Source organism: Ambystoma mexicanum, chromosome 3q (genome assembly GCF_040938575.1).
Source record: "Ambystoma mexicanum isolate Mex_15411 chromosome 3q, UKY_AmexF1_1, whole genome shotgun sequence".
Classification (NCBI taxonomy): Eukaryota; Metazoa; Chordata; class Amphibia; order Caudata; family Ambystomatidae; genus Ambystoma; species Ambystoma mexicanum.
In genome coordinates this window covers 803,872,209-803,892,862 of record NC_090926.1, presented here as the reverse complement: position 1 = coordinate 803,892,862, position 20,654 = coordinate 803,872,209, and the positions used below count along the sequence as shown (strand labels likewise).

General features: G+C 46.2%; 1 protein-coding gene across 2 annotated transcripts in view; it reads right to left on the bottom strand.

The window, feature by feature from the left end:
• Positions 1-2,605: 2,605 nt before the first annotated feature.
• SPATA20 (spermatogenesis associated 20) overlaps positions 2,606-20,654 on the bottom strand; it is a 2,241,715-nt gene continuing 2,223,666 nt past the window's right edge. For both annotated transcript variants that reach the window (XM_069654894.1, XM_069654895.1), the window contains one exon: positions 2,606-3,477. In XM_069654894.1, coding sequence (XP_069510995.1) covers positions 3,331-3,477 — 147 coding nt within the window. In that variant the 3' untranslated portion in view covers positions 2,606-3,330. The remainder of the gene's footprint in view (positions 3,478-20,654) is intronic.

Genomic DNA, 20,654 nt, shown 5'->3' with positions numbered 1-20,654 from the left:
TTTCTCCCTTATTCAGGCGCTGAGAGAAAGTATGAAGTCTCGGGGAATAATGCCTCCGGCGGTAAAATCAGGTAGGTCTATTGTGGTGATGAGGTTTTCCTTGTTTGTCCCTTTGTTTCACCTTGCTGTCCTTTTGTTTCCCCTCAGGGGCCGGGGCTCGGCGAGAATGCAGTGGAAGCTGCGCCGACCCGTGAAGAGGAATAGTACCCCCCGTGGTAAAATCAGGTAAGTCTATGGGGGGTAACTAATACTGCCTCTGTGTATTCCCTTGGCTCACCTTGCTGTTCTTGTCTTCCCCTTAGGTGCCGGAGTGCGGCGAGAACATGCAGAAGGATGCGGTGGAATGTGAAGATGCTGCAAAGGCCGGTGAGTTCAGCGCGGCGCTGCAGCAGGCGAGGCGACGCGCATAAAATAACTTCTTTCTTCCAGCTCGAAGGCGCAATGGATCGGGAATTCAGGTAAGGATCAAAGGTATTGCTCTTGTTCTAACCTTTTCTCCTTCTTTCTCCCTTTTTCGAGGAGCTCCGCACTCAAGGCGGACGTGGCAGAAGACTGGATGCAGACTTGCAGGCACGGTCAGCGTTACGCTGCTGGATGCAGAATAACGCGAAGCGTGAGCTGCTCTTCGGGTGTGGTTTAAATAGCCCCCAAAGTAGTCCCAGGTAAGTATTCCTCCCCAGCCCCACCCGTGTAAAAAAATAGTCCCTAAGTAAAGTAGTCCCTTCCAAGCCTCTTTTGGCTTGGAGCTCTTGCAGCATGGTCTGCATCAGGTAAGTTTTAATCTATGAGCCTGGCGCCTATGGCGCCAGGACTGACTCTCCATATGAGCCTGGCGCCATAGACGCCAGGACTGCACCCAAATAGCCCCTAGCAGGGGTTGTTGGGCTTGCTTGGAATTACTTGATGCCTGCTTCCGGGGTTGCTGGACTTGGTCTGGGTCCCCGGGGGTAGGCATCATGACAGAGGTTGGCCCCATAACTTGGATAAGCTTTCTCGTCCCGGGAGCTCCATTAAATTAAACCCCAAGGGAGCAATAAGTGGGATTGTCTAAGAAGTAACAATTTGATGGATCTTGAGTTTAGAACTCCTCATCCACAAAGTCGACAATTTTTATGTCCTCTGAGCGGACAAAATGGAAGTCAGGAATGTGGTGAAATAGCTTTATTACATTGGCTCGATTTAAAATCAGACCGTCCTTGATGTGAAGCAACCTATCTAGCCTTACCTTGAGAGGGCGTCTCTTTTCCTCTTGCTCGCCAAATATGAGAAAGTCAATAGGTTGCTCTTTAAACACTTTTACGTCCTTGGTACAAAGCCGCTTCATAACCTCTTCTGTTTTCCCCTTGGGCAAGACAGAGGAGAGAGTGTTTTCGAGGTTCTTTATCCTCCTTCGATCTTCCAATGTCTGAAACTGTACTCCTGATCTATTTTCATTTAGGCCACACAAAGCGACAGGGAACCCTCATCCCTCAAGGAATTCCAATACTCTGAAGATGAGCACGGTTCCTCTTCGCTAGTGCGGCCCTCGTGTACAGTCCATAGGGATATGTTGGGGTCAGCCCCATCCTTAGAACGTGAGATAACAGCTTCCATCAAAGGTGGAGAGGAGGCAACCATTTCTCTGATTTTCAACTACACAATCGGCTTACTCTGATCCCGCGGCCTCCCGGGGGGCACTCTTTCACTCGTGATGACGTTCACGGGGGACGTAGTAAGATTCCTTAAGAATGCCCGTGAGGCATTAGATCTCCTCTTTTGCTTGTTAGCCATCATGGGTTTCACTTTGCCAGCCAATGGATCGCTCTTATAGGAAGCCTCTAGCCGTTTATGCTTTTTCCTTCCTTGGAAAATAGGAAAGGAAACATTTCCCTACGATTGAGGTTTAGCAGATGTTTCCTTATCAACAAGATAGACCTGAGCCACCTGCTTTTCCCCCATATTGTGGGGGAATTATACATTGAACAGCCAAATGGGGAGGTAACATCTTAATCACATAATCATAATCAGCCGCAAGGTCGAAAAAGACAACATTCCCAATACACAAACAAATGTTTTGCATTTAAATATTCCACTGATCCATCATTCACTAGCACAGTTAACCTACACATATTTACAAAGGAAGCCTGGCCAGATTTTTCAGTGGACTCCAATTTGCATGACTGCCTTTTCCTGCAGGTCCTAAACACCCATACTGTTGGCAAAGGGGCAATCTAGCAGTGTATTGTGACCTACAATTAGTGTTTCAAAAAGAATTTCCATGTCACTGTGCATTGACCATCCAAGCCACCTCCGTCCATAGAGCTTTTGGATGTTGCTTCATTCCCATAGCATGTGTTCACTGCTACAACATCTATGTCAACATCCCCAGAACAGTTCAGATTTGCACAGACCCCTCCTGTGCATCCTCTATGCAGTCCAGTACATTCTGTTCAAGATATTCTTATCTGGCATTCTGATACCCCGGTTTACTGAAGGCATGCTAAAATTGTTACAACACTTGAAGCACACATCTGGTTCAACGTCATCACCAACAACACAAGAACATTCTATTAGCAGCCTTGTGTAAGGATTTTTTGTGTGACTTAAACAGTATATTGTATTTTATTTTAATGTGTTTTAGTACAAAGAACTTTCACATATTACTGTAAAATCTTGTTTACAGATTTTACAATATTACAAATTACAGATTAATAAGTTAATACATTAACATGTCAATGGTGATCTTAAAATTATACAAAATCGTTCATTTAAAAGAGCATATTAAACATATCAACTATATAATATATGAATAAAATCGCAACAAAAAAGACACATTAATACAATTGATCAGTTTCCTGAGTAAACTACCAATGAATAACTTTATCCAGTTAATAAAACTTCCACCTTTAACCACACATGATTAAGTGCAATGTGTAGGGATTTGTAACCCGTATTAAGGAATGAATGCGTCATTCATAATACTTTTGTAATTCCTCACAAAAGGCCCCAACATAGTCATGTAAAGTTGGCAATTTTCCTGATATTTTCTAAGTACATGGCAAGCTGTTTTTTCTCTACCTCTAATACCACACATACGACATATCCTATCCCCTTTGTCCATTGCATGCATAAATCCTGTATTTGACAACACCAGGAGATTGTTTAAGATAAAACTACGTAACACTAATGAAGAACACAACATCAGGTAACCTTGGGGTGAGGGTGGCCATATAAGCATGAATTACATTTTTGATGTCAGAATAGCTGTTCAGGGGGATTCCAAGATGGCAGCTGCAGTGAGGAGACGTATGTCGGGGTCTCTCCTGTAGGGCAACGACTATAAAGGAGATATTACCGGCCAGCAGCTCTGGTGATAAAACATTCTGCAGCAGAGGTGCGAGTGTCAAGGCACACCCACCCACCACCGGAGCAGCAACGTGGGCCGTCGCCATCACAGCACCCGGCCTGGCGCGGACTCCATCGAAGGACTGGGCGGATCTGAAGGGAGTGAACCAAGAAATTAGTGACGACACTTTATAAATACATCAATGTGCAGGGGGAAAGGGTCAGGTGGAATTACATGGTGAAGTGGGACCATACGCTGGGAGAGTCCATCAACAATCTGCAGTGGGAGGAACTATGGGGCAATATCCCCAGACTGACCCGCTCAGTCCAACTGAGGGAAATGTGGGTAAAAGTGGTGACCCAGTGGCACTTGACTCCGTTGCGGTTGAATGGGATGTTCCCAAATGCGTCCAAACTTTGCTGGAGAGATTGTGGTGGGGAGGGTACATGGAGGCACATCTGGTGGGAATGCAAAGGGATTCAGGGCTTCTGGGACGAGGTAAAGACACAGATGCAGAGGATGTTCCCTAACGTGGCCCAAATGGGGGAGAAGGTGTGGATGTGTGGGTATAACGACCCTGCAGCAAAGAAGCTTGCTAAATTGCAATGGAGGAGCTTTATGGGTCTGCTAATAGCGGCATGGACGGCTATAGCCCAGAGTTGGAAACAACGGGACCCCCCACTGATATTTGGATGGCTACAGAAGGTTTTGACACTGGCAACCATGGAAAAATTATCCCACACCCTGTAGAGCACGGGGGGGGGTTCCTTTGTGAAAGAATGGGGGAAGGTGTTGGAATACCTTCAATCGGACTACATGGAACAGTGGTGCCCACACAAAAAATAAGAATATTGGACATTTTTGCGGCATGAGAAGATCCCAGCAGCTATAGAGACTGACCTTCTGGAGCATGGGTGCACAACATACGGCCCGCGGGCCAGTTGCGGCCAGCCATGCTGTTTTTTCCGGCCCGCGAGGCACAAAGACTTTCCTAATGGAGGGCGGCCCGCAAGCAGCATCGGCCGCCCTCCATTTGGAAAGTCTTTTTTTTTTCTTTTATTTGCATTTGGTTCAGTTACATAAAAGAATTTCATGTAGAACCTTTACAAAAGTTAAAATCTAACATATCATCATAAAAACAGTCATATCAACTACAACATCAATGCTAATTCATTCTCAATGTGTTTACAAAAACTTGCCAACTCATATATTAAAGGTTTGTGTGAACCCTGCATCATTCTGGACCACAAAACTTCGAGGCAGTCCACAAATTCAACCTTCACAAATTTCATGAGTTTGAGTGTCCTGATGTTCTTAAAATGCGGACAATACAATATAAGATGTTTCAACGTTTCATAGAGTTCGTTACATTCATCAAATCGACATCCCACACCATTTTGTAGTTTGTTCATTTCCCAATTCTTAGGTCTTTCTCTTGTGTGAAATAAGTTCAATCTGTAACGAATATATACCTTTCGAATGTTTTCACAGGGAAACAACAAAACATGGTCATAGCGTGGGATGCGCTGTTTGACATATCGACCATATTCTTTATATAGCTCATAGGTCTTGATTGAATCAATAGTTAAACACCAATCCATTTCAAACAATTTTTTCTTGGCCAAGCACGGGCGATAATGTATATCCTCGACAGTTATATTTACATTATCCAAAATTTGTTGAATTTTTAGATGATAATTAAAAAGGGAATTAGACGTTCGAGAGCCCAACATTTTGTTCAAGTCCATATACAGTGAGTTTGAAGGAGGATAGTGTATCTTAACATAATTGGACAACTGTCTCCATTTCCAACGAGTTGAAAGTGAAATCAATCCCAATTCATGTCGGATAATAGCATTTGGAACTGACATTGGTAGGAACATTGCAGATTTAAGAAGTGAACCCTGTAGACTGTCAAGGGTAGTTGTCATATCACATAGACAAATGTCTAATGGATACAGTATAACACTTTCAATTTTTAATGTCATAAAATCTATTAACGGAGTTAAAGAGAATTTGCAATATTGGGTGAAAATCCTTTTCATTTGAGACAGTAATGGACGCGTCTTATTTTTAATAATTATAGACCATGAATTAATGGAGTTAAGGGCTGACAAGTAATACCCTAAATATATTGCGTTGTTGACACAAGAAAGATGTGTTTCCGAAATTTTCCATCTAAGATTGCCTCTTTTTGATTTCACTCCAAATGTCATGATTGCAGTTTTGGCTGGATTGGGGGTCAAGTTATGTGCTTCTGCAAAAGTCTCCAATGATGAGAGTTTTGCTTGAAGTCCTGCAGGGATAGGGTCAAACAAAATAATACCATCGGCAAATGCAATCCATTTCAAATGAATACTTCCAATTTTAACAGAGAACATATTCCCATTTTCCCAATTCTCACCCAAATCAGATATAAGTTAAAAAGGGTGGCCGCCAGATTACAACCTTGTTTCAAACCAATTGTTGTACAAATAGGAGGAGTAGTGCCACCTTCTGGAGTTATTCTTATTCTATACAATGTATTCTTGTGCATCTTAATAATCCAATACAACAACGCAGACGGAATCCCGATCTTCATCATTTTCTTCCACAATAAATTGTGGACAACTGTATCAAACGCTGAACTCATATCGATCATTGCTACATAGACAGGATTAGAATTTTTTTCTTTCACTCCAGCAATAATATGCGACATAATAAAAGCATTTAAAGTTGTGCTCATATTTTTCCTAAAGCCGGTTTGGTATCTCGAGTATAAGCTGTTGACCTCAATTACTCTCTCAAGTTCATTTAAAAGAAGAATAGCAAAAATCTTAGCCTCAGTGTCCATTAATGATATTGGACGATAATTCTCTGGACGAGATGGATCTCCCTTTTTGAATATGGGCACTATGTTTGCAGTTAACCAAGATGATGGAACATCACCCGCCTTGATAATGATATCAAATTTATTTTTTATAATGTCAGCCCACAACATGGGATCCGCCTTATAAAGACATGGGGGAAGGCCATCAGGTCCTGCAGCTTTTGAGTATGACAACCTGGAAATAGCCCAAATAATATCGCTGCAGCTCCACTTCAATTTTGGAATAGTAGAATAATCCAGAGATACATCCGGAATTAATGAAAATTTACAAGGCAGTTGATATTTAACCTTAATAAAAGTTTGCCATGTCTGTTCAGGAATGCAGTTCGGGGAGAACAATGCCACACATTTATTATCAGCTTTCAATGTGCGCCAGATTACACCTGTATCATGAGACGTAATGGTTCGAATTAGTGTGCAGTTCACCTCGTTATATCTTGCAATACGAGCAAATCTTAAATTTTGTTTGTATGTCAATACAATTTTATTCCGCCTTGCCTTAATATCTTCGGTGCCCAATCTGCTTTTCTTTAAATATCTCAACGCCCTATTTTTATCCCTTTTTAATAGTTTGCATGCATGATCACATAAATGTGTGTGTTTCACGTAATTTTGTATTTTACCACACCGCTCAAGAGCTAAAGCCACTATTTCAGAATAGTAAGTACAAGATGTTTCTTCATAATTTCCCCCTGCTCTTCTAATCCTCTCCATCTCTAAGTGTATTTGTTTAACAACAAAGTTACACATCCCACGATTCCATCTAATGGAATGCTGAGGTCGATTAGTTTCAACAACTGCCAATGTTATATTTGGCATAAGCATTTGACATTTCGGTTGAATGAAAGTAGAGAGTTGTGCATGGTCTCCAATCTCTATCAAGCCTATTGAAAGCGGTGCCATATGAATAATAAGATTGTGAGATACATAAATATAATCTATTGTTGAGAACATCGAACCTCTTGCTCATGTTTTTGCAGATTTCAGGTCATTGCTAACCATTAATTCGATATCCCACCCCGTAAGAAGTTCCCTAAATTTGGCTCCACTACTGAGAGAAAGAGTGGAAGGTTTAAATATAAATCTTTCAGTCGGGTCTCTGCAGTCACAATTAAAGTCACCACCTATAATAATTTCACAAGGTTTATATCTGCCAGATATATATAATAAACAAGCATCAAGTTCATCCAACATCTCCTCAACTGTTAAGGAGACGGGGTTCCAATATAAAGAAATTATCATTAGTGAGGCGAATCTAAATGAAGGTAGAGTAAGATGTATCCCCAATATACTGGCAGATTCCCAAACCAATTTCCGATTGCGCCCGCAAAGATATGTTGATTGCAACCATCAAACCCCCCGAGGGCCGCCCTTGGAGGGATCTCTTTGCGGGCGAGGAAAAGATCAAATATCCAGGAAACGGAAATGGCTCAGTTTTCATTGTTTCTTGTACCATTATTATTGTTGGTTGATCTTCATGCGTTAGTGCAGAGTGCCACTTCATTAAGTTTGCGTATCCACAAAAGTTCCAAGATATGATTTTCATACTAATATCGTTGGATGGCTATGTAACAGGCAAAGATGTTTTTGGACACAGAATCGCAGTAAGCATAGGTTCCAACCATGGTAGCCCTTTTGTATTGGCTACTAATTTCAGAATTTCCAACATTCCACCTTCTAAACCTGTTTCAGTTTGCATGCTAGATCTGCCTACTTCTACGATCTTTTCAACGCCCTTACCCGGAGTTTCTAAAAAATCCATAGCATCTAACTCACCATCAAAGGTAAACAACACCAAACCTTCATTTTTTATTTCCTCACGGCTGAACCAAATAAATTTCATTATAGCCTCAGAGCTCAGATAACAAATAGCCCAGTGATTGTTAACCCTTGCCAAAGAAACCCTTGTGATATCTTCAGATTTTATCATTCTTAGTTGAGGTATTTTTGAAAATACAGAGAATACAAAGGATCGATTAATGCAATTGTCCATCAATGCCCTTTCATCCCCCTCAAATCCAATAATATACTGTCTTTCAGAGTCAATTAGTTGAGGCCTAGTAGAGTTTATGTTTGTTACTATGTTTGTAGACATTGGTGCTATCGAAGAGGCCCTAGTAACCACATGAGGAAGTTGTAAGGGCAATGTTCTACTATTACCCTTAGCATTGTGATTGGTCTCAAGTGAGAGTTCACGCTTGCAATCATATGAATCAATTTCCTCATGTAAGTGGTTCATATTAATTTTGTTTTCAGGTAGGGACCTTCTTAAAGCAGGACCCTGGATAAATATGTCTGAGGGGGCATTATCCACTTCGATAGTCGGCCGATTCCCAAACTGGGTAATAGAATGTGCTACAGCCATTTCAGTTTTTTTCCCCTGACCATTTAACACCACTAAGTTCTTATTTTTGTCCAATAAACCATTTTCAAGCCTCAAAGAATGATCACGTTATATTCATTTTATTGCCCTGTCTATTGGCTGCTACTAATTGTTTTTCTTTACTCAGCATACACTCATTGGTTAAATTTATTCCCTTATTAGGGACATTTGTACATATCTCACTATAAGATTTCCTTACTGATGTTTGTGAGGAAATACTGGCACCTACATCATGATGTTTCATTTGACTTTTTGACATACAGGATCTACCTATAGTCGGAAAATATTTACTTAACGTGGGTTTAGCCAAGGTTTTAAGAGTAAGATCTGTGTCAGACTTTACATTTCCTTTATCATCGAGTATGTGATATTTAGGGATAGTTGTACCTGTTTTTTGATATGGTACAGTTTTGCAAGTGGTAATTATCTCAGGATTTGCTTTAGCCAATTGTGTGTTACAAGTTTTAATCATTCATATGTCAGTATACACGTCTTCCCTCGATATCAGGGAATTACCCAGACCTCCACTACTAATGTCCATAATTCCATCATTTGCAGGTGTGAGGGCATCCCGGCTCTCTTTGGACAATTGATCCAAGTCGATAGGCTCCTCATCTGCAATTTCTAGGATAGGAGTTAATTTTATATCCCCTGTCATAGATTATTTTTTATCTAATAGAGCCTCTCTCCTTCTTTTGGCAAGTCTCTTCACAGCACGCATGTGCATTCTTTTAGCCCGACGAGACATGAAGGTAGGAGATACTTCGATAAGAGGATTTTCATTCTCTACCTTTTTATGTTTTTCAATTTCTTCCAACAAGACGGAAGGACTATCCAGCGGTACTAAGTTAGAAGCCACAGACGATGGACTAAGCGGCATATCTAGAGATGGAGCTTTATTCAATAATTGTGAGACAATTGTATCATTTAATGCTGTTATCGATGCTTTAATCTCTCTTAAATCGTTCTCACAATTACACTTCAGAGGTTCGCATTGTACATCAATTATCTGTCTAGTATGATCGAACTCCTGAAAACCAGGTTGCAAACATTGCCTACTTTTCTCATGACTCATATTAGACACCTCATTGGTTCTTTGTCCGCATATCTCATATTGCATTGATCTCAGAGAGTCGATTGCAGTAATGAATCCCTCAAATTTGTCCATCTTGGAACATAGGTAATGCATAATTGCCTTTAATTCTTTAAGCTCCAAGTGAGTAAATTCATGGCCCTTATCAAGAAGATCCAATATTTTTGTAATCACTGGGAGGGAACTAGGAGATTGCTGTTCTGCACCTCCCCTGTCAAATATAGACCCTTCAGGGTCATCATTTAACGACCTACTTTGATCTTTAATTTGCTCAGGAGAGTACAGTAAAACATGCTAAGTGCCATCAGAGACACCTTCACCTAGTGTTCCATATTTTTTCAATTGATTGATTGACCTGTTCATCTAATTCAGCCATTTTCCTCATGGTAATCGTAAACGGATCTTCATTAGAAGTGCCAGATAACAATTGAGTTGTACAGTGACTCAAACTCGCCCTGGTACACTCCTTCTCTTCATCTATTATAGGATTATGTATGCTATCAGTAAAGACGGCATGAACCTGAGCCAAATGAGTAGCATGAGTAAAAGCATCAATATGGTTCAGATTGCTATCTTTATCTGCGTCTACTGAAGTATTAATATTAGGTAGCTCATTGTTGGATGTATTCCCTTTAAACTCCAGAGAGTCTATGTTAACTACATTTAGAGCTTTCGTCATTGCTTCAGTACACCTCCCGCTGCGCAAACCTTTAGCCATTGTTGAGATAAAGATAGTAACACTTATAAGATAAATTAATGAGGAGACAAAATGATCAACCTACTAAGTTGATCTCAAGAATAAACGATGATCAGTATAAAACTAGTCTTAGTTTACAGTAATGATTTTGTAAAATCCCAGTTAGCAATTATATTGTGACTAACACCTTGCACTTTATAAGAAGAAACATCAAAAAAGAATGCTAAGACAGAGCTTCACTCAATCACACCAACACACATAATATGAGCATAAAATCTACAAAATTGGATACCTTGAACGCCTACTATAACGATATGCAAATGAATTCGCATAGTTAGTTAGTCTGGTCAACATATCACTTAATAGATGGACGTGCACAAGACACTTAACCAAATAGCACTATTTAAAAATACGAAACCTAAGGGATGAAAGTGAAGAATCACCGCAGTCTCCCTTCTAAATGCGCCGCCAAACAGCCGCACAACAGCCAATGGGCTTTTCGCCGTCGGGTTTAACGCCGCAAGGGTGGCTGTAGTCCGCTTAAGAGCACGGACAGAGTCACGTGATGAGTCACGTCGTCCAAGCAGGACCCGCCTCCTCCAGGAAGTAAAAGCTGGCACAACAAGAGCGTAACTAGCTCGCAGTGTTGTGCTAGATTGCTGCTATAATGCGGGCCTTGTAGCATCCAGGTGAGCGTTCAGCAGAGTTTCAAACACCTTCTCAAAATGAAACAAAAAAGTATTTGTTGTCTTCCGGGCCGGACAAGACACTGGCTGTCATTGGCTCAGCACACACGCACCACGTCGCTCCTAGGAGCACCAATGGAGGGCCAGCAGTACGGCTGGAGTGGCCAGTAAGGCTTGATGCCGGAAGACATTTCAGCCTTGCTTGCCACACCAGCCGTAGTACGATTCCACTTACCTCGCCAGCGTTCCAGCTTACCTGCCTTCCAGAACGACTCCGGTAAGTGTTCTGTGTGTTTGTGTTTGTGTGTCGGATCGGTTCTGCTGTATGTATGTGTTGTGTATGTTGAGATGGGGGGATGGGGGGGGGCGTGTCGGATGTGCATGAATGTTTGTTTTTGAATGTTCGTGTTGTGTATGTTGAGATGCATGTATGGGTGCATGCTTCAGAGTTTGTGTGCTGAGTTGGGGGTTTGGGTCTGTATGGGTGCATGCTTGAGAGTGTGTGTGCTGAGTTGGGGGTGGGGGGTTCGGGTCCGTATGGGTCCATGGTGTATGCTTGAGTGTGTGTGCTGAGTTGGGGGGCTGGGGGGTTCGGGTCTGTATGGGGGAATGTTTGAGAGTGTGCTGATTTGGGGGGTGGGGGTTCATGTTTGAGTGTGTGTGTGCTGAGTTGGGGGGTGGGGGGTTCGGGTCTGTATGGGTGCATGTTTGAAAGTGTGTGTGCTGAGTTGGGGGGTGGGGGTTTCGGGTCTGTATGGGTGCATGTTTGAGAGTGTGCTGATTTGGGGGGTGCTGGGTTTGTGTCTGTATGAGTGCATGTTTGAGTGTGTGTATGCTGAGTTGGGGGGTGGGGGGTTCGGGTCCGTATGGGCTCATGGTGTATGCTTGAGTGTGTGTGCTGAGTTGGGGGGTGGGGGGTTTCGGTCTGTATGGGTGCATGTTTGAGTGTGTGTGCTGAGTTAGGGGGTGGGGGTTCGGGTCTGTATGGGTGCATGTTTGAGAGTGTGCTGATTTGGGGGGTGGGGGGTTCGGGTCTGTATGGGTGCATGGTGTATGTTGTATGTTTGAGAGTGTGTGCTGAGTTGGGGGTGGGGGGTTTGGGTCTGTATGGGTGCATGTTTGAAAGTGTGTGTGCTGAGTTGGGGGGTGGGGGGTTCGGGTCTGTATGGGGGCATGTTTGAGAGTGTGCTGATTTGGGGGGTTGGGGGGTTCGGGTCTGTATGGGGGCATGTTTGAGAGTGTGCTGATTTGGGGGTGGGGGGTTCGGGTCTGTATGGGGGCATGTTTGAAAGTGCGTGTGCTGAGTTGGGGGTGGGGGGTTCGGGTCTGTATGGGTGCATGTTTGAGTGTGCTGATTTGGGGGGTTGGGGGTTCGTGTCTGTATGGGTACATGTTTGAGAGTGTGTGTGCTGAGTTGGGGGTGGGGGGTTCGGGTCTGTATGGGTGCATGGTTGAGAGTGTGTGTGCTGAGTTGGGGGGTGGGGGGTTGGGTCTGTATGGGTGCATGTTTGAGAGTGTGTGTGCTGAGTTGGGGGGTGGGGGGTTCGGGTCTGTATGGGTGCATGGTGTATGCTTGAGAGTGTGTGTGCTGAGTTCGGGAGGGGGTGGGGGGTTCGGGTGAGCATGAATGTTTGTTTTTGTATGTTTGTGTTGTGTATGTTGAGATGCATGTATGGGTGCATGCTTCAGAGTTTGTGTGCTGAGTTGGGGGTTTGGGTCTGTATGGGTGCATGTTTGAGAGTGTGTGTGTGCTGAGTTGGGGGTGGGGGGTTTGGGTCTGTATGGGTGGATGCTTGAGTGTGTTTGGGGCATAGTGTTTGGTTGGGGGTGAGGGGGCCATGGGGCATAATGTTTGGTTGGGGGTGAGGGACAGGGGGCATAGTGTTTGGTTGGGGGTGGGAGCCATGGGGCATAGTGTTTGGTTGGGGGTGAGGGGGCCATGGGCATAGTGTTTGGTTGGGGGTGAGTGACAGGGGGCATAGTGTTTGGTTGGGGGTGGGAGCCATGGGGCATAGTGTTTGGTTGGGGGTGAGGGGGCCATGGGGCATAGTGTTTGGTTGGGGGTGAGGGTGCCATGGTGCATAGTGTTTGGTTGGGGGTGAGGGACAGGGGGCATAGTGTTTGCTTGGGGGGTGAGGGACAGGGGGCATAGTGTTTGGTTGGGGGTGGGAGCCATGGGGCATAGTGTTTGCTTGGGGGGTGAGGGATAGGGAGCATAGTGTTTGGTTGGGGGTGGGAGCCATGGGGCATAGTGTTTGGTTGGGGGTGAGGGGGCCATGGGGCATAGTGTTTGGTTGGGGGTGAGGGTGCCATGGTGCATAGTGTTTGCTTGGGGGGTGAGGGACAGGGGGCATAGTGTTTGGTTGGGGGTGGGAGCCATGGGGCATAGTGTTTGCTTGGGGGGTGAGGGATAGGGGGCATAGTGTTTGGTTGGGGGTGGGGGGCATGGGGCATAGTGTTTGGTTGGGGGTGAGGGGGCCATGGGGCATAGTGTTTGGTTGGGGGTGAGGGGGCCATGGGGCATAGTGTTTGGTCAGGGGTGAGGCGGCCTTGGGGCATAGTGTTTGGTTGGGGGTGAGGGATGTGGGGCATAGTGTTTGCTTGGGGGTGAGGGACAGGGGGCATAGTGTTTGGTTTGGGGTGGGAGCCATGGGGCAAAGTGTTTGGTTGGGGGTGAGGGACAGGGGGCATAGTGTTTGCTTGGGGGGTGAGGGACAGGGGGCATAGGGTTTGGTTGGGGGTGGGAGCCATGGGGCATAGTGTTTGGTTGGGGCTGAGGGGGCCATGGGGCATAGTGTTTGATTGGGGGTGAAGGGCCCATGGGGCATAGTGTTTGGTTGGGGGTGGGAGCCATAGGGCATAGTGCTTGGTTGGGGGTGAGGGGGCCATGGGGCATAGTGTTTGGTTGGGGGTGTGAGCCATGGGGCATAGTGTTTGGTTGGGGGTGAGGGGGCCATGGGGCATAGTGTTTGGTTGGGGGTGAGGGACATGGGGCATAGTGTTTGGTTGTGGGTGGGAGCCATGGGGCATAGTGTTTGGTTGGGGGTGAAGGGGCCATGGGGCATAGTGTTTGGTTGGGGCTGAAGGGGCCATGGGGCATAGTGTTTGGTTGTGGGTGGGAGCCATGGGGCATAGTGTTTGGTTGGGGGTGAGGTGGCCATGGGGCATAGTGTTTGGTTGGGGCTGAGGAGGCCATGGGGCATATTGTTTGGTTGGGGGTGAGGGGGCCATGGGGCATAGTGTTTGGTTGGGGGTGGGAGCCATGGGGCATAGTTCTTGGTTGAGGCTGAGGGGGCCATGGGGCATAGTGTTTGGATGGGGGTGTGAGCCATGGGGCATAGTGTTTGGTTGGGGGTGAGGGGGCCATGGGGCATAGTGTTTGGTTGGGGGTGAGGGGACCATGGGGCATAGTGTTTGGTTGGGGGTGGGAGCCATGGGGCATAGTGTCGCACTCCAAGAGTGAACTCAATAATAAAGCTAAAACAGGCACAGTTAGGAGATGGACATCCTTCGCTTTTTTGATGAAACCTGACTCAGCGAAGGCCATACTCCTCTTGGGAAACCCAAACAGCAAACTATAGCAGTCCAAAATAACGGAATGTCCAATCAAGGGTCAATAAAATATATATAATTTAATTAAACAGACGATATACATTAACTAAATCGAAATAAATGATAACAATGGAAAATGTGTAGTACAAAATGTAAGTTTGAAATGCAATAAAAATCGTTAACCCTCAAAAACATATTCTTTTTCCATGTGTTTAATACAAATTGGGGGTTGAAAAAGCCTCCTGACATGTCCCGCCTACCGCCCCGCCCACTTTTACTTTTCGGCCCACGATAGCCCTCATGTAAGGTACTTTCGGCCCTCTGTCAAAATCAGTTGTGCACCCCCGTTCTGGAGGGAGGGGGGTAGGGAAGTTGGGGGGAGAGTGTTTGTTTGTTTCTATACATGAAAATAATAAATACATTTTTTTAAAAATTAGCTGTGCAACTTTTCTAAATGCATGTAATTTTGTGCCCAATCCCATCTTTCCAGTTTTATCGCACATTTTCTTTGTAATGTATAATAGTCAGAATCCCAATCAGGTCGCCAAGCGATGTCCCCGAACGTTGTGTTCATCATTTGCTCGTATTTATCAGCCAGCCTTGTATCTCCTCCTAGCAATTTCAGCAACGGGCACGTGGGTCCAGTCCTAGATCTTATGTATAGGAGACACCTCCTTTTCAGAACTTGTGTAGGTAAGGAGGTGAGTCCCAATTCAAGTCTTATTCCAATTGGGGTACGCGGCCCCAAACCCAAAATGCACCTCCAAAACTTTCTCTCTATGACCTTCAACCATGTGAGATCTTGCATATACTGGTCCTCAAATCCATTCATTCAGCATGAAAGCACAAAAACACATTTTATATAGCAACAGAACGCCCTTTCGGCTATATCATGAAGATTCTCTAGTACATTTTTCTATCATTGCTGTTAATACCACTGCTTTTATGCGTTTTTCAGCAATAATGCTGAAATAATTACCATTAGGCATGAACTCTACTGCTAAGTACCTGAACTTTCTCACCATTTCTATATAGTTCCCTTCAAGCATTACCCTAGGGATTGTCAATTCTCTACACGCAAAGTGCATCAGTTTAGTTTTTCAAAAATGTTTCTTAAATCCATTTACATTTGTGTACCTCTGCAATTCCAATAAAGATATTTTAATACCTGATAAATTATAAGTTACTCACCGTAGTGACTAACATACTCCTACTCCCTAGTCCCCTTCCCTCCATACTGTATGGGGCGTCCCTTGCTAGGCACAGCAAACAGAATCCTTTGGCACCAGAAAATATTGTCTTCCACTTTAAATTTAGATGCACACGGGGACGTGGCCCTGGGAGCATGCGCTCCCCTGACTCCACCCACCAGCGACACTCCTCAGTCCCCCTTGATGCGTCGACAATATTACAATTGCCTGATGACACTGGTTTGTTACGGGAGGATGGTGGGATGTATGGAGGAAAGGGGACTATGGACTATGAGTACGTTAGTCACTACGGTGAGTAACTTATAATTACTCCTACATGCCGTCCCCTTTCCTCCATACTGTATGGGCGATTACAACTGAAGAGTTGCCCCTCTAAGACAACAAGTTTTTCAAAACTGCCTAGCCAAATGCTGCGTCTGATATGGCGCTGGCATCCAAGCAGGAGTGTTTGCAAAAGGCCGATGGGGAAGCCCAAGCAGCTGCCTTGCTGATCGTCTGTCATGGTACATGTCACTGGAAAGCCACAGCCGTGGCCTTGGCTGTGATGTCGTGGGTATGCATGTTTGCAAGCAAAGCCCTATGCCCCCCCTCATATGCCTCCTTGATGGCCATCACCATCCACCTTGCTGTTAAAGGCTTGGAGGCTTGACAGCCTGGTTTGGACCTGCCAAAAGTGAGGAACAAGGCAATTAATTTACGGAAGCTCTTCGTCCTGTCCAGGTTAAATCTTAGAGCACGACTGACATCCAGACAGTGCAATACTATCTGAGCCTCATCCTTTGGATCTGCAAAGAATGTTGGAAGTACTATCTCCTCATTGAGGTGAAAAGATGAGACAACCTTAGGGAGAAATGCAGGGTGCGTCCTAAGCACCTCCCTGCCCTGGTGAAATGTGGTATAGGGCTCTGAAGCTACCAGCGCCTGAATCTTGCCGATCAGGCGTGCTGAGGTAAGGCCAACCAGTAGGGCAGTCTTTATAGTAACCAGCCTGATGTCTGCTGATGCCATGGGTTCGAAAGGTTTGTCGGCCAGGGCGCTCAGCACCACGTTAAGGTCCCAGACCGGATTTGGAATCTTGACCCGCGGATATAATCTGGTCAAGCCTGCCAAGTGCCTCTTAACTACCTGATTGGAGAAGGAGAAGATGTCATCTCCGGAGTTCTTGTAGGCCCTTGTGGCCGTTAGATACGTACGGATGGTGTCACAGGTGTCCTGCACACCAGACCGAGCCAGATGCACAGAGAAGGATAACACATTGTCCAGAGAGCATGTCAGCGGATCTATTTTGTTTGTCTTGGCACACTGACAGAACCTCGTCCACTTGCGCTTGTACTGACCCCTGGTGGAGTCACTTATTGCCCGCTGAATGATAGCTAGGTTGTCCTGTGACAAGTGTAGATGTTTCAGGGTGACCTGTTCCGAAACCAAGCTGTCAGGGCTAACTTGGGCGGAGCGGGGTGAACCACTGTGCCCCCCTGCTGGGAGAGAAGGGGGCTGGACCCAACGGGGGGGTGTACAGGAGGCTGGTCAGACAGTCGGAGGAGTTCCGAGAACCAAGGTCTAGGTAGCCAACATGGCACTACCAAGAAGACAAGAAGAGTCAAAGTCTATGTGACTCCCTGGCCTTGCAGGTGACCCTGTGAATAAACAGAGTGACGGGGGCTGGGGGGGGGGGAGGTTTCCATCCATGTTGTTCCACGAAACCTGCAACATGTCCCCTAGAGAGCACCTGCCTTGTCCCATCCAGGACGCAGACTGGTGGCATCTCCTGTTGCTCGTGGTGGCGAATAGGCCCCACCTGTTGAAGATCCCCCTCAGGACCTCATCGTTGAACTGTCACTCGTAGTTGTTGACCCCCAGCCTGCTGAGTCCAAGTTGGATTCCCTGGGAGTTGGACTGCTGATAAGTAAATGCTGTTCGACAGTGCCCATTCTCATTAGTCCATGGACAGCCTGCATAGTGGACGAGACCTGGTACCTCCCTGCTTGTTGATGTAATACATGCATGTGGAGCTGTGTTCCAGTTGTTCCTGCCGTCACCAGACTCCATGGACACTGTGGTTGACCAGTGTAGCCCCCCATCCCTCTAGGGAGTCTGTGGTAATGGTGATCTCTGGTAAAGACTGCCTGAACGGCCTGCCCTCTAACATGTTGGCATCTGCCCTCCAACTCAAGAGGTCCTAGTGAAGGTGGTGTGGTATGCTAACTAGAGCCAGTTGGAAGCCTGTTTCCTGATTCCAAGAGGCTGAGAAATGTAGCTGCAGCCTCCTCATTTTGAACCCTGTGTGTGGCACAGCCAAGAGGCAAGCCACCATTATTCAAAGCAGGTGCTGGTACGACTGTGCCAAGGTTACTGGTCTGCTGAGAAAATACCCCATGGCCCTCCTGAGTGCTGTGATCTTGTCCTCTGATGGGAAGATCTTTTCCGCCCTGGTATCCCAAATTAAACCTAGGAATGTTAAGGACTGCGTGGGAAGTAACTGTGACTTCTTGAGGTTGATGGAGAACTCCAAATTGTGTATAGCATGTGCATCAGTGTGGCAGCTGTGCAGTGTACTCCCTCCAGCGATTCCGCCCAGACAAGCCAGTTGTCGAGGTATGAATAAAGGCCGTGGCTCTCAGAGCCAGGCTGCTACTGAATTAATTAACCTTGTAAAGACCCTTGGAGCAGAACTGAGGCCAAAATGGAGGACCTTGTATTGAAAAGGAAAGCCCATGATCCTGAACCGGAGGAAGGAACGATGGGGCTCCCAAATCGGGACATGTAGGTAAGTATCCTTCAGATCCAGGGAGCACATCCAGTCTCCCCCACACAGTGTCTCCGCAAGGAGTGCTGGAGTAACCATCTTGAACTTTTGAAGGGGTAGGGAAAGGTTCAAGGCATAAAGGTCTAGAACAACTGTCAGGCCAGCCTTGTTCTTTTTCTGTACTGCAAATATACAGGAATAGAAGCCCATGCCATCCCAATCTGTGGGAGTGGAGGGGAGGAAAGAGGAAATGGGGGTATCGGCAGACGGAAGCCTGAGGAAACTACAGAGAGAATCCATGGGTCCGCAAAACCTGCCTGCCAGGAAAAGATGTGAAGGGCAAGCCTGCCCCCCACCGGAGACCTGTGGATCTGGATGGCGTTGTCACAGGTTCTTTCCTTCGGAGGCTGTTTCGTGGGAGGCAGACTGGAAAAACACTTTGTGCAAAGAATTTTGCTGCTTGTGCCTGTGCTGGCTGGATGACCTGTCAGGCTGTCTAGAGCGGCACTCCTGCAAACCCCTGAAGCCACCAAAGGTACAACCTCTGTCAGAGCGTGGGTGTCTTTGGCTATAGTCCTTGGGTACGGATTTAGTCAAGATTGACAAGGACTTCGATGTTTGGGAGCTATTTTTCTTCTTATCAAGCTCCTTGTCCGTAGTTCAGTGAAGCAAGCCCCCCCTACCCCTCAAAAGGCAGGTTGAGAAGGCGCTCCGGGTCACCAGGAGCCAAGCTGTCTTCCTCGTGTCAGTGACGACACAGATAGCTCTGCCTGTGGTGTCAATATGTGCCACTGTAGACTCCATGATATCCTGGACCACCCTGGAGGCTAAAAACATTGGGGTCATCTTCAACTCCACACTCTCCTTCTCTCCTTACATCTCTGATGTCTCTAAGAAGTCACACTACCAGCTGCACCTCCTCAGGGGTATTCTTCTTTTCCTCTCCTTCCCCCAGAAGCTCACTGTCTCCAGAGCTCTGGTTCTCTCTAGTCTGGACTACTGCAGCAGCCTATTTCTAAATATGCCTGCCTCTACTCTCAGCCCTCTGCAACTCATCCAAAACAGGACTGTAAGACTTGTACTTGGCCTCAAGCCAAGGGATCGCATCTCTCCAGGACTCAAATCTCTGCACTGGCTCCCAGTGGCGGCGAGGATTAAGTTAAAAACCCTCTGCATTGGCCATAAGGCCTTCTAGGGCCTGAGGCCTCAATACCTCCAACTCTCTAGGCCTGGGGAGTCAATACCTCCAACTCTCTCTTCCTAAATATCTTACTTCTGGAGCTCTTCGCTCATCCGCCTCCAACTCCCTCATGGTCAGTCGCTTCTGCAAGCAACGAGTTGGTGATAGATCTCTTTCTTCGGCAGGGGCCTCCCTCTGAAACAACCTCCTTGCCTCTCTAAAACTTGAGGAGAACCATCTCCGGTTCCAGAAGCACCTCAAGACCTTCCCCTTTGCTTCTGCTTTCTCTTATCCTCTCCCCTGCTGATCGCCTGGCTGAACTGAAACTGCACTGGTTACCTGGCTACCCTCTGATCCCGGGCCCAGGACCGCTCCCTGCCAGCTGCACACCTGCACTGCCCCCCTGGCAACTCTTGCACTTGGGGGCTGTTTCTGTATCCCTACAACCCCTTGACACCTGATGTCTGCACTTAGCCTTGCCTCCAGCTGGCCGCACATTTTATTTATTTACTTTACTGTTATCCTATGTACTGCACTGCCCCCTCCCCTTTCCCTCTGTACTTTTCCCCCTCCCCCTCCCCGGCACTTGCGCAATCTCAATGTCACCCAGCCTAGTAAGATCGTTGTCTCTGTCTTCCCTCTGTTCCCACTCCCTTGCCTCGTCGCGCCTTGAAACACTTGTGTATAGGCGCGTTATGAATGCCATATCATATCACTATCTTTGCCTCTGCCAATCCTGCCTTGAATCTCGACCTGACTATGTGCGGGGAGCTCCAGGAGGAAGTCCGCTATCTCCCGCCAAAGCTTTTGGTTCACTGCTGCTAACATAGCGTCCACACTGGCTTGACGCAGGTGGAGCGTAGCATTATAGTATATCTTTTTGCCATGGGACTCCAGCAGCTTTTCCTCCTC